Source organism: Coregonus lavaretus (assembly GCF_964263955.1).
Source record: "Coregonus lavaretus genome assembly, chromosome: 2".
Taxonomy (NCBI): domain Eukaryota; kingdom Metazoa; phylum Chordata; class Actinopteri; order Salmoniformes; family Salmonidae; genus Coregonus; species Coregonus lavaretus.
The window spans coordinates 38,766,863-38,779,391 of record NC_139989.1 but is presented as its reverse complement, the minus strand read 5'-3'; the positions used below and the strand labels follow the sequence as shown (position 1 = coordinate 38,779,391).

Here is a 12,529-nt window from a genome sequence, read left to right as displayed (position 1 = left end):
ACACTAAAACAATAGGCACCGTGACCTTGTTAATGGCAATACACGTCCTACCAAACTCACTGAGACCTATCAGACCACAGAGGCTGTAAAAATGGAATTGAGGAGGCTAGACTTCAGCTCCTGAAACAGAACGCACCTCAAGGACTAATAAATAATGATTAAATCAGTGATATTCAGAGACCACGGTGAGTCTCTTCTGTTCAACTAATATGTTATTACTAATACAGTCTCCATCGTATTACCCCCCACTAACTATGTCGATGGCAGTGTTAGTTGGCAGATGGAGTGACACCAACTGAGCTGATCCTGGTACATTGTTACACAGAGCTACTGTTGGGTGGTTATAGACAGTGGTGTAAAGTACTTAAGTAAAAATACTTTAAAGTACTACTTAAGTAGTTTTTTGGGGTATCTGTACTTTACTATTTCTATTTTTCACAACTCATCCCTACTGCCTCTGATCTGACGGGCTCACTAAACACAAATGCTTCATTTATTACATTTACATTTTAGTCATTTAGCAGACGCTCTTATCCAGAGCGACTTACAGTTCCTGAGTGCATACATTTTCATACTGGCCCCCCGTGGGAAACAAACCCACAACCCTGGCTTTGCAAGTGCCATGCTCTACCAACTGAGCTACAGGGGACATTATAAATTATGTCTGAATGTTGGAGTGTGCCCCTGGCTATCCGTAAATTTAAAAAACAAGAAAATGGTGCCATCTGGTTTGCTTAATGTTAGGAATTTGAAATTATTTATACTTTGACTTTGACTTTTGATACTTAAGTATATTTTAGCAATTACATTTACTTTTGATACTTAAGTATATTTCAAACCAAATACTTTTAGACTTTTCCTCAAGTAGTATTTTACTGGGTGACTTTCACTTTTACTTGAGTCATTTCCTATTAAGGTATCTTTACTTTTACTCAAGTATGACAATTGGGTACTTTTTCCACAACTGGTTAAAGATTACAGGACTCTTTCTACAGACCCTGGTCCTGTGCTACACATGGGTAAGTTATAGTGGCCATAGCTGTAGTTGATGAAGGCCAGCAGGGGGTCTACTACATATGCAAATGCTTCTTCACAGTAATTATATAGTGGGTCCAGATAGTGGCCATGCAGCCAGGCAACTGGAGTGGAGAAGACACATGGTCCCTGGCAATACACTGCTGCTGCCAGCGCACATGAGAGGGGGGAGGAAGAGTGAAAGGGCAGAAGAGGGGGTTACGAGAAGGGAAGAATAGAAAGAGATGGATGGAATTAAAATTATGGGAAAAAGAAGTGCAGGAAGTCAGAGGCAGAAACCTGACCTAAATGTTTCTCTCTTTATTTAAATGTTTGAGTTTTTTTTTTTTACCATGGACGAACATCCGTTAACTAATTTACATCTGGAGTGAAAACATGAGCATCTGTGTTTTCTACGAACCAAGTGGTAAATAGGCAGGCAAGTGAGCACACACACTCTTGAGTGTAACTTGCTTGAGGCTGGTAGGCCGAGTGGGTGATATCATGTTTATAGATGGAGTAAAGGGAGGTGGGGTTATGGTCTCTTTACTGAAGATAAAAGGCTAATCACCTATCGTCAGTGATGATCAAAGGGTTTAGATATGGACAGACAGAAGCACAACCCTGCTACCATTACAGAAGCCCCCGTTCCAAAGCTATGGAGGAGATAAGGAAGACTTCCGACCCACTGAGTCCTGCCTCTCAGCCACAGAGGCCTCTTCAGCCCTCACTGACAGACTCAAGTAGATTGGATGGGTTGAGAGATCATTCCTGTGGGCCAGTCACTCAGTCAGCCATTCTGCTTCAGCCCCCGTCCCTCCCCGACCTCCCTAGCAGTCTTCTGGCCCCTGGACAGAGCATGGGAACAGCCCAGCCCCACACAGCGCTCCGCACAGAGAGGAATGCAAACAGAGTGCAGCGCTGAGAGAAAGGAGTGGCACTGGAGCTTTTCAGCAAAGACAACAATCATAAATAGCAAATGCCCAAAGCAAAAGTACGCCAGTCAGTCAGTCATAAGTTGGCATGGTCAAAGCAATTAGTCAGAGAGATGACTGCTTGAAAACTCAGAAATGATTGAAGCAGCCCTCCCACAGTCGCAGACATGGACTGTTGTCACTGCAGAGCGGAGCAGCCAGAGGGATTGATTTGTCATCAGCCTTTAGGAGATAGATGCAGAGAGCAGAAATAGTATTACCTGACGTGTCCCACATGTTCAACTCAATCCTCTGTTTGTCGATTTCAAAACTGGCTGTGTAGTTTTCAAATACTGTGGGGACATAGTTCTGAAAAAAGGGTGCATGTTGATTAGTAAAGCACGAATAGCATAGGCTTAACATAGGTCAGACGTTAAATTACTTAAATGTAATGTATCATACAAATATATAGACTATATTAAAACACTGTTGGCAATAACACCCAGATAAAATATTAATCAAAAGGGGAAACTGAATACACTCCGAAATACATTATATGAGTCTATATTGTTTAATCACTAATAATAATGGCAATTTTGTATTTAAAGGTGCTCATTATTTCCGTCTTTCGGCTTTCCGTCTCTCTCTCTCTCTTTCTCTCTCTCTAGAGATTGCCTAACGCAGGTGCGAACACACCTCTGGCTCATAATTTAAATCAAGGAATTTGTGGTGAAATTATTAGAATAAAGAAACCCTGTCGTTCTATTTCATTTTGTGTCTCTCTTGACATTTATTTTTGCTTCATTCACAAACTGCGATGAGTTCCATCGACCCACAGTACCCATACCACTCTTAAATGATCCAGTTGCCTGTTTTCAAGTGTGGACAGTCGTGTTCATAACGCAAGACTTCATAGCCTATATCAGGACACTTACCTCCGGATAGCAGTCCTTCGCAAAAACATGTAGGAGCGCCGTTTTACCACATTGCGTATCTCCGACCACCACGATCTTACAGCGGCTGCCTTGACTTTCCATCTTTGTCAGTCAGTGTGTCTGTTCTGGACGCGGATCGGTTTCATTCACCATCCGATGTGGATATAAGGTCAGACTGGAACTAAAGGAAAAACGAGCAGGTACATGCGCCGGTTGTGGCGCGCCCTCCTATGTGTCCTCCCCGGGTTGTCCTCCCCTGTCCACCCCGTGCAGCCCTCGGTTCCCACGGTTACACTAGCTATCCTCTAACTGCTAGATCACACCGCCTTGATCGCCTCAGCACTCAGCAGCAGCATGCGGTTCCCTCCCTTCAAACTCTACTTTTTAATTGGCCACGCCTTGCCCATACACGCGCCCAACGAGAGCGTGTTGGTCCTCGTGCCTCTCTGTGTTCATTTACTTGTTTGATAGCTTGTCTCTTTACTTGTCCAACAGTGACACACGTATTCATTATTTGTTGTCGAAAGATGATTCATATTATGATTGGGCTACATCTCCTGGCCTTTATTTATAGCTTTGAGGATTGTGTTTGGATACAAATTTCAACGAATGTATTGACTGTTTATTACATAGTTATAAACTGTTAAACTAGACTCATAATTAGCCTAACAGTTTACAAACGGCTTATAAACCCTTTATAAATTATTTATAGTTCTAAAGTATGTGTTAATGGCAGTGTCATATATATTCTCGAAACAAATGAAAATGAAAGTATTTTTGTATGATGCATTGTAGGTAGGCTACAACTATGGGAGGTGACGCGTGTATGGTGTGATGGATCATGTGCCTGTTCTACCAGGAAAGGGTGGTGACCAGGGTTTTAGTAGATAACTAGACAGTCATCACTGTAGCTTGAATCATCATGTTGGGGAAGTTGAAAGTCTTAACCCACTCAGCCCAACCCTGGCTTTATACATATCAATGGATCACTTCCCTATCAAAAACTCGAATTGCCTCATTTGGAAGCTCTTCGACTGAAACGTCCATGTTTCAGGTACTGTTGTTGTTTCAAGTGAGATATAAATGTCACCTGAGGCAGAACGGTTTATAATTCAGTGAGGTCACGTACTTGGTGTTACTTACTTTTTTTCTACAGGCTTTTACTGCCTCCCTTTGGTGAGGAGTGGTATTTTATTTTTTAGGAAAAGCAACCCACCCTGAGCCACCAGCAGTAGCCTGCCACAAGTGTGTGCATCTTCAGAAAGATTACTGAACCAAGAAGATACTGTTTTGGGTTGTTTCAATGGGCCTAAATTATTAGTATAAGTAATGTATAATATAATCGCAGCAATAGTGTTTCACTTTGTATGATACAGGCTACCTTTAACTTGTAAAAACCTAGACATTACTGAATTCCACCAATACATATCTTCTTTAATTCAACTTTCTCAGCATGCAACTCCACTCTCTGATACAAGCTTTTATTTTAACCAGAGTTCAACACAATGAGCTATGCAGTGCTTCTTCTGAGCAGCAGGTGGACACAGAGCTCAGTCTCTCTCTGGTCCCGTGGTGGCAATGTATGAAAGTAACTTTTCCAGTGTTCCATATTTCTATGAAATATTACTTATAATTAGAAACAATATGAGTGAAATAGCATTCCTTCCCCAAAATTGAAATTAAATATTTTTAAAAACAGCTTTTCTACCCCTGCTTGGACTGGTCACAAACAATGGAATGGTGTGGGAATATCCAGTGCCTTCAGAAAGTATTCACATTTTTTACTTTTTCCACATTTTGTTGTGTTACAGCCTGAATTTAAAATTGATTAAATTTAGATTTTGTATCACTGGCCTACACACAGTACCCCATAATGTCAAAGTGGAATTATGATGTTAGAAATGTTTACAAATTAATTAAAAATGAAAAGCTGAAATGTCTTGAGTCAATAAGTATTCAACCCTTTTGTTATGGCAAGCCTAAATAGGTTCAGGAGTAAAAATGTGCTTAACAAATCACATAGTAAGTTGCATGGACTCACTCCATAGTAGTCCATGCAATAGTGTTTAACATGATTTTTGAATGACTACCTTATCTCTGTACCCCACACTTACAATTATCTGTAAGGTCCCTCAATTGAGCAGTGAATTTCAAACACAGATTCAACCACAAAGACCAGGGAGGTTTTCCAATGCCTCGCAAAGAAGGGGACCTACTGGTAGATGGGTACAATTTTTAAAAAGCAGACATTGAATATTCCTTTGAGCATGGTGTAGTTATTAATAAAAACCAGTCACTACAAAGATTCAGGTGTCCTTCCTAACTCAGTTGCCGGAGAGGAAGGAAACAGCTCAGGGATTTCACCATGAGGCCAATGGTGACTTTAAACGAGTTACAGAGTTGAATGGCTGTGATAGGAGAAAACTGAGGATGGATCAACAACATTGTAGTTACTCCACAATACTAACCTAAATGACAGGTTGAAAATAAGGAAGCCTGGTACAGAATAAAACTATTCCAAAACATGGATCCTGTTTGCAATAAGGCACTAAAGTAAAACTGCAAAAAAATGTGGCAAATAAATTAACTTTATTTCCTGAATACAAAGTGTTGTGTTTGGGGAAAATCCAACACAACAAGAAACTGAGTAACACTCTTCATATTTTCAAGCATGGTGATGGCTGCATCAACCTGGTTCAGTCTGCTTTCCAACAGACACTGGGAGACAAATTCACCTTTCAACAGGACAATAACCTAAAACTCAAGGCCAAATATAAACTGGAGTTGCTTACCAAGATGAATGTTGCTGAGTGGCCTAGTTACAGTTTTGACTTAAATTGGCTTGAAATAAGTGTCTCTTTTCTATTTGTAAAATGATTTAGGTAGATATGAAAATAGAGTTTCTGAGGTCTCCAAATCCGTATTGCATGCAGTGATTATTAACGTTAGACAAGCGTCAGGACAGCTCTAGGCCTACACATTGGCCCTGCCTTGGTCAATTGTTCAAATTAGAACTTTATGGTTGTATTGCCCAACAGTCTCACTGCAGAATTAGACGTTCATCCATGTTCTCCAAACTTAAAATGTATCATTTCGAAGTTGCTCCAAATGTTACATTTCAACTTGTTTTTGTTGTTCCTGCTGCTTTGTATCGTTCCATATCTCAAAACATAACATTTCGAAGTTAAGGGTTAAGTTTAAGCACTCATTCCGATAGGTTAAGGTAATGGTTAAGGTTTGGGATAGGGTTAAAACATTAGGTTTAGGCACTCATTCCAAATTGTTATGGTAAGGGTTAAGGTTTGGGATAGAAAAAATTAAAACCAGTGTCCACAACTGTAACCTTCTGATCCAAAGTCATGGGATTACATCCATCCACCATAGCAAAACCCAAGCCTACTTGATGGTAATAGCACTATCCTTAGTGGGCGGTTTGGAAGGCATTTCCCAGGTCCTCAGGACATGGATAGATGTCCAATGTGGGTTCTAGAAAGCTAGTCGGATGCCGGCAAATCAATTAGAGTAGGTTTGGCGCGCAAACCTTTTGTTTGTTGTTCAGTTATTTAGGCCTATTCTTTCTGGTCATGACTTTTGCACGTTTTGATAATTAGGTTACTATTTCCATATCAAGAAATGTTGCAAACTTACTGGTAATTGCTTGTTCTTGAACAGGGAAAATGTTTGAGGCCTGGTTTATTTTGAGCGCTCTACAGACTCCAGCAATGTGCCTTCCAGACAGGGGCTTCATGCACCTATTATTTTAGAGGGGGCACGAAGTGCGCAATGATGGAGGGGGATGGTCCAGAGGCAGCCTTGCAAGTCTGAGAATTTAGCATTCATTTTTCAAACACCTGAAACTGCTTTTTTCCTGCAATCTAGAGAAATAATCATTATGCCTAATTCTATGTAATAAAAAATATGTTTATTTTTCTGCATTAGTTATCTAAGCATACCTCTTTACCTGTTCAGTTGTAATTTTAATTAATTATGCATATTGATTCTTTAAGAACTTTTATGCCTTAGGAGTTTAGTACAACTGCCACATTGGTATAGCTATACTGTAGTATCATAACCCAATAATTAAAGCAATTTTATTATTTTCTAAAGTATATCAACCCTGCCAGCAGGCATGCCAGCAAGGATAGTTAGACAAGCTACCCAGCTAACACATAATGTTCTGAGAACCATGTTTCTTAGAGCTTGGTGAGAGCGTGGTTGTCATATGGCTATTTTGCATACAATCTTCCAACAACGTTCTGGGAATGGTGCAGGATAGTTGCTTGGCTTTCGAACATTCTCAGCACATTTAAGGAGCTTGACAAAATAACGTTATTTTCTTGGTATTTCATTACTTTAATAGAACATTTCATAAAAGTTCAAACATGGTTACATTTAATTACTTTTTTGGTAAGGTTCTAGGAACGTTCTCCAACTGGTTTGACATTTGGGAATGTTTTCAATTAGTTCTGAGAACGTTAAGAAACTACGTTTTTCTGTGGGAATTTCAATACTTCAGCATAACATTTCCTACAGGTTTCCTCATGGTTCTATTTGAAGTCATATTCTTAAAACATTAAGAAAACGTTCCTTAAAAACTACAACAACAAAAAACATTAGAACGTTCTAAGAATGTTATTTAAAAACATATACATTCTGTTCTCAGCGTCAATAAAACTCTCTATCCTCTATCTTGTTAAGTGTGTTCAGAGGTGCATTCAACAAGGGAACTAGTTCGCTAACGTTAGCTAACATATTCCATTTGTTTTGTGTTAGCCGCGATCGTTCGCTAACGTTAGCTAACAGTCTGAGAAGATAGTGTGCGGCAAACGTGTGTCTGTTTTGGGTCTAAACTACCTTAAAAATAATCATGTGGCCATGTAGACTTTCTACTATGTTTAGTAGAAATAGCTCAATCGTTTTCAGTTTGAATATTGTCGCTAAAAAGCCACAGTAATCCTTGCAAAAAGTAGCTGTTTGATGTTTCACCTTAACATTTTGGAATGTTCATTCAAATTGTTCAACTGAAATTGTTACTTGGCAACATGTTCGCTGCAAACAGAAGCTTTGTTGAACTCACCTCAGGTGTGTTGGCAACGCCCACTAATTGGCCACACCTGATCTTAATGAGTGCTTGTTTCCTTTGAAATGGGGTCTGTTTGAATAGACTAAAACGAAAAGCTTTGTATAAGTAAAAAAGAAACATGGCATGCTAGCTCCATCCTGGTGGCTCAGTGGACTAATTCCTTGGCTAGAGAATAGAAGAACATACAGATGTAGGATCTTAATTTGAGCCAGTTTGCTACAGCAGGAAAATTATTCTGGAGCAACAGGAAATGTAAATATTATGTTAATTATTATTCATGGCCAGTCCTCCTGTGTGGCTCAGTTGGTAGAGCATGGTGCTTGCAATACCAGGTTTGTGGGTTTGATTCCCACTGGGGACCAGTATAAAAATGTATGCACCACTGTAAGTCAGAGCTTCTGCTAAATTATTAAAATGTTAAAAAAAGTCGGTGTGCCCCCTCCGCAAAATACAGCTGACAGATCTTTTTATACATTTTTATGATAAAATGTGGTCTTAAAAATTAAGTTTAGTAATTGATTTAACATGACTCCTCTGCTTCCAAACCTCTGAACCCTCAGCTCCCTGCCTTATCCTGGCCACATTACAGTTCTGCTTTACAGCATTACACATTCAGTAATAACCTACTTAGACAAACAGAAGAAGAACTCTCAGGACACCTAGTTGTTCAGGAGCACAGACAGTGCTGCAGCAGTGACAACTCTTTTTAACATTTGTTCTGCAACTTTGGGCCTTAGTGGTGCATTGTAAATACATGAATAATGTAATGCAGACTACCTGACTGAAGCATACTGAAAACAATTAATTCTGATTGATGATTCCATAAAAGCCAATTGGCCTCATAGGAGTTTTATCCTGAAGATGTAAGCACAGCATAAGATAAAGAGAGAGAGAGAGAGAGAGAGAGAGAGAGCTTCTTCTACATTCCCCAACGCACAAGTGGTTATCTCAACCCTGTTACCACGAAAATACTTCCACCCTGCTACCATACAGCGGGTAAACGCAATTATTTTTATATATTTCCCGTGACTGTGCATCAAAACCAAATGTCTACCTGGCCCACCACTCCACCCTGGACGTGAACAGCCTTTATGACCGGGTCCACCTATACAAGGCAGCAGTGCCCACCTTCGCCCGGACCCTAAAGGATATCGCCCTTAACCGCAGACCCAACACCTCACACAGGAGCAACAGATCAACAGACACCCCGCCCAGACCAGCAAGACACTCTCCCAGACCTGCGGGACCCCCCCCCCAGGACCTACACATAGAGGACCCCGCAGAGAGGACCTACAACCAGACCACAGCACCATCAACCACATCTACACCCCCACCCCCACCAATTAACTCCCCCCCAAGTCAACCATGCCCACACCCCATTTAGGCCCCCTCAGATCAGACCACAGCAAAATCACAGTCTACTTGAACAGAGCAATACTCAATCATGAGGCATCAAAGCCAAAGGAACTGAATACTATTAAGAAATGCTATAGATGGAAGGAAAGTAGTGTTGAAACCTACCCAAAAACAATTAGGAAACAACAAATTCAATCCATTCTAAACAACTTCCTGGACAAAACGTTCCACTGTAATAGTGAAGGTGTAAACTTGGCAGTAGAAAACCTAAACGGTATATTTGACCTCTCAGCTTCCCTATCAAATCTAAAAATCTCTAACAGAAAACCAAAGAAAAGTGATAACAGTGATAAATGGTTTGATGAAGAATGCAAAAACCTAAGAAAGAAATTAAGAAACCTATCCAACCAAAAACATAGAGACCCAGAAAACTTGAGCCTACGCCTTCACTATGGTGAATCACTAAAACAATACAGAAATACACTACGGAAAAAGAAGGAACAGCATGTCAGAAATCGTCTCTAACCACTTCTGGGAAAATTGGAAAACACTAAACAAACAACAACACGAAGAGCTATCTATCCAAAACGGAGATGTATGGGTAAACCACTTCTCCAATCTTTTTGGCCCTATAACAGAGAAAAAACAGCAAAAAAAGATACATGATCAAATGCAAATCTTAGAATCAACTATTAAAGACTACCAGAACCCACTGGATTCTCCAATTACATTGAATGAACTACAGGACAAAATACAAACCCTCCAACCCAAAAAGTCCTGTGGTGTTGATGGTATCCTCAATGAAATGATAAAATATACAGACCACAAATTTCAATTAGCTATACTTAAACTCTTTAACATCATCCTTAGCTCTGGCATCTTCCCCAATATTTGGAACCAAGGACTGATCACCCCAATCCACAAAAGTGGAGACAAATTTGACCCCAATAACTACCGTGGGATATGCGTCAACAGCAACCTTGGGAAAATCCTCTGCATTATCATTAACAGCAGACTAGTTCATTTCCTCAGTGAAAACAATGTACTGAGCAAATGTCAAATTGGCTTTTTACCAAATTACCGTACGACAGACCACATATTCACCCTAATTGACAAACAAACAAACAAACCAAACCAAAACAAAGGCAAAGTATTCTCATGCTTTGTTGATTTCAAAAAAGCTTTTGACTCAATTTGGCATGAGGGTCTGCTATACAAATTGGTGGAAAGTGGGGTTGGGGGAAAAACATACGACATTATAAAATCCATGTACACAAACAACAAGTGTGTGGTTAAAATTGGAAAAAAACGGACACATTTCTTTCCACAGGGCCGTGGGGTGAGACAGGGATGCAGTTTAAGCCCCACCCTCTTCAACATATACAGTGGGGAGAACAAGTATTTGATACACTGCCGATTTTGCAGGTTTTCCTACTTACAAAGCATGTAGAGGTCTGTAATTTTTATCATAGGTACACTTCAACTGTGAGAGACGGAATCTAAAATCAAAAATCCAGAAAATCATATTGTATGATTTTTAAGTAATTAATTTGCATTTTATTGCATGACATAAGTATTTGATACATCAGAAAAGCAGAACTTAATATTTGGTACAGAAACCTTTGTTTGCAATTAAAGAGATCATTTGTTTCCTGTAGGTCTTGACCAGGTTTGCACACACTACAGCAGGGATTTTGGCCCACTCCTCCATACAGACCTTCTCCAGATCCTTCAGATTTCGGGGCTGTCGCTGGGCACTACGGACTTTCAGCTCCCTCCAAATATTTTCTATTGGGTTCAGGTCTGGAGACTGGCTAGGCCACTCCAGGACCTTGAGATGCTTCTTACGGAGCCACTCCTTAGTTGCCCTGGCTGTGTGTTTCGGGTCGTTGTCATGCTGGAAGACCCAGCCACGACCCATCTTCAATGTTCTTACTGAGGGAAGGAGGTTGTTGGCCAAGATCTCGCGATACATGGCCCCATCCATCCTCCCCTCAATACGGTGCAGTCGTCCTGTCCCCTTTGCAGAAAGGCATCCCCAAAGAATGATGTTTCCTCCTCCATGCTTCAGGGTTGGGATGGTGTTCTTGGGGTTGTACTCATCCTTCTTCTTCCTCCAAACACGGCGAGTGGAGTTTAGACCAAAAAGCTCTATTTTTGTCTCATCAGACCACATGACCTTCTCCCATTCCACCTCTGGATCATCCAGATGGTCATTGGCAAACTTCAGACGGGCCTGGACATGCGCTGGCTTGAGCAGGGGGACCTTGCGTGCGCTGCAGGATTTTAATCCATGACGGCGTAGTGTGTTACTAATGGTTTTCTTTGAGACTGTGGTCCCAGCTCTCTTCAGGTCATTGACCAGGTCCTGCCGTGTAGTTCTGGGCTGATCCCTCACCTTCCTCATGATCATTGATGCCCCACGAGGTGAGATCTTGCATGGAGCCCCAGACCGAGGGTGATTGACCGTGATCTTGAACTTCTTCCATTTTCTAATAATTGCGCCAACAGTTGTTGCCTTCTCACCAAGCTGCTTGCCTATTGTCCTGTAGCCCATCCCAGCCTTGTGCAGGTCTACAATTTTATCCCTGATGTCCTTACACAGCTCTCTGGTCTTGGCCATTGTGGAGAGGTTGGAGTCTGTTTGATTGAGTGTGTGGACAGGTGTCTTTTATACAGGTAACGAGTTCAAACAGGTGCAGTTAATACAGGTAATGAGTGGAGAACAGGAGGGCTTCTTAAAGAAAAACTAACACGTCTGTGAGAGCCGGAATTCTTACTGGTTGGTAGGTGATCAAATACTTATGTCATGCAATAAAATGCAAATGAATTACTTAAATATCATACAATGTGATTTTCTGGATTTTTGTTTTAGATTCCGTCTCTCACATTTGAAGTGTACCTATGATAAAAATTACAGACCTCTACATGCTTTGTAAGTAGGAAAACATGCAAAATCGGCAGTGTATCAAATACTTGTTCTCCCAACTGTAAATCAACGAATTGGCGAGGGCACTAGAACAGTCTGCAGCACCCGGCCTCACCCTACTAGAATCTGAAGTCAAATGTCTTCTGTTTGCTGATGATCTGGTGCTTCTGTCACCAACCAAGGAGGGCCTACAGCAGCACCTATATCTTCTGCACAGATTCTGTCAGACCTGGGCCCTGACAGTAAATCTCAGTAAGACAAAAATAATGGTGTTCCAAAAAAGGTCCAGTTGCCAGGA

General features: G+C 40.9%; 1 protein-coding gene across 1 annotated transcript in view; it reads right to left on the bottom strand.

The window, feature by feature from the left end:
* Nucleotides 1-3,219, bottom strand: part of LOC311145786 (rho-related GTP-binding protein RhoN-like) — a 45,946-nt gene extending 42,727 nt beyond the window's left edge. Inside the window, exons 1-2 of the mRNA XM_084182098.1 lie at nt 2,864-3,219; nt 2,210-2,297 (exon numbers count right to left, since the gene is read on the bottom strand). Coding sequence (XP_084038224.1) covers nt 2,210-2,297; nt 2,864-2,965 — 190 coding nt within the window. The 5' untranslated portion in view covers nt 2,966-3,219. The remainder of the gene's footprint in view (nt 1-2,209; nt 2,298-2,863) is intronic.
* Nucleotides 3,220-12,529: the final 9,310 nt, after the last annotated feature.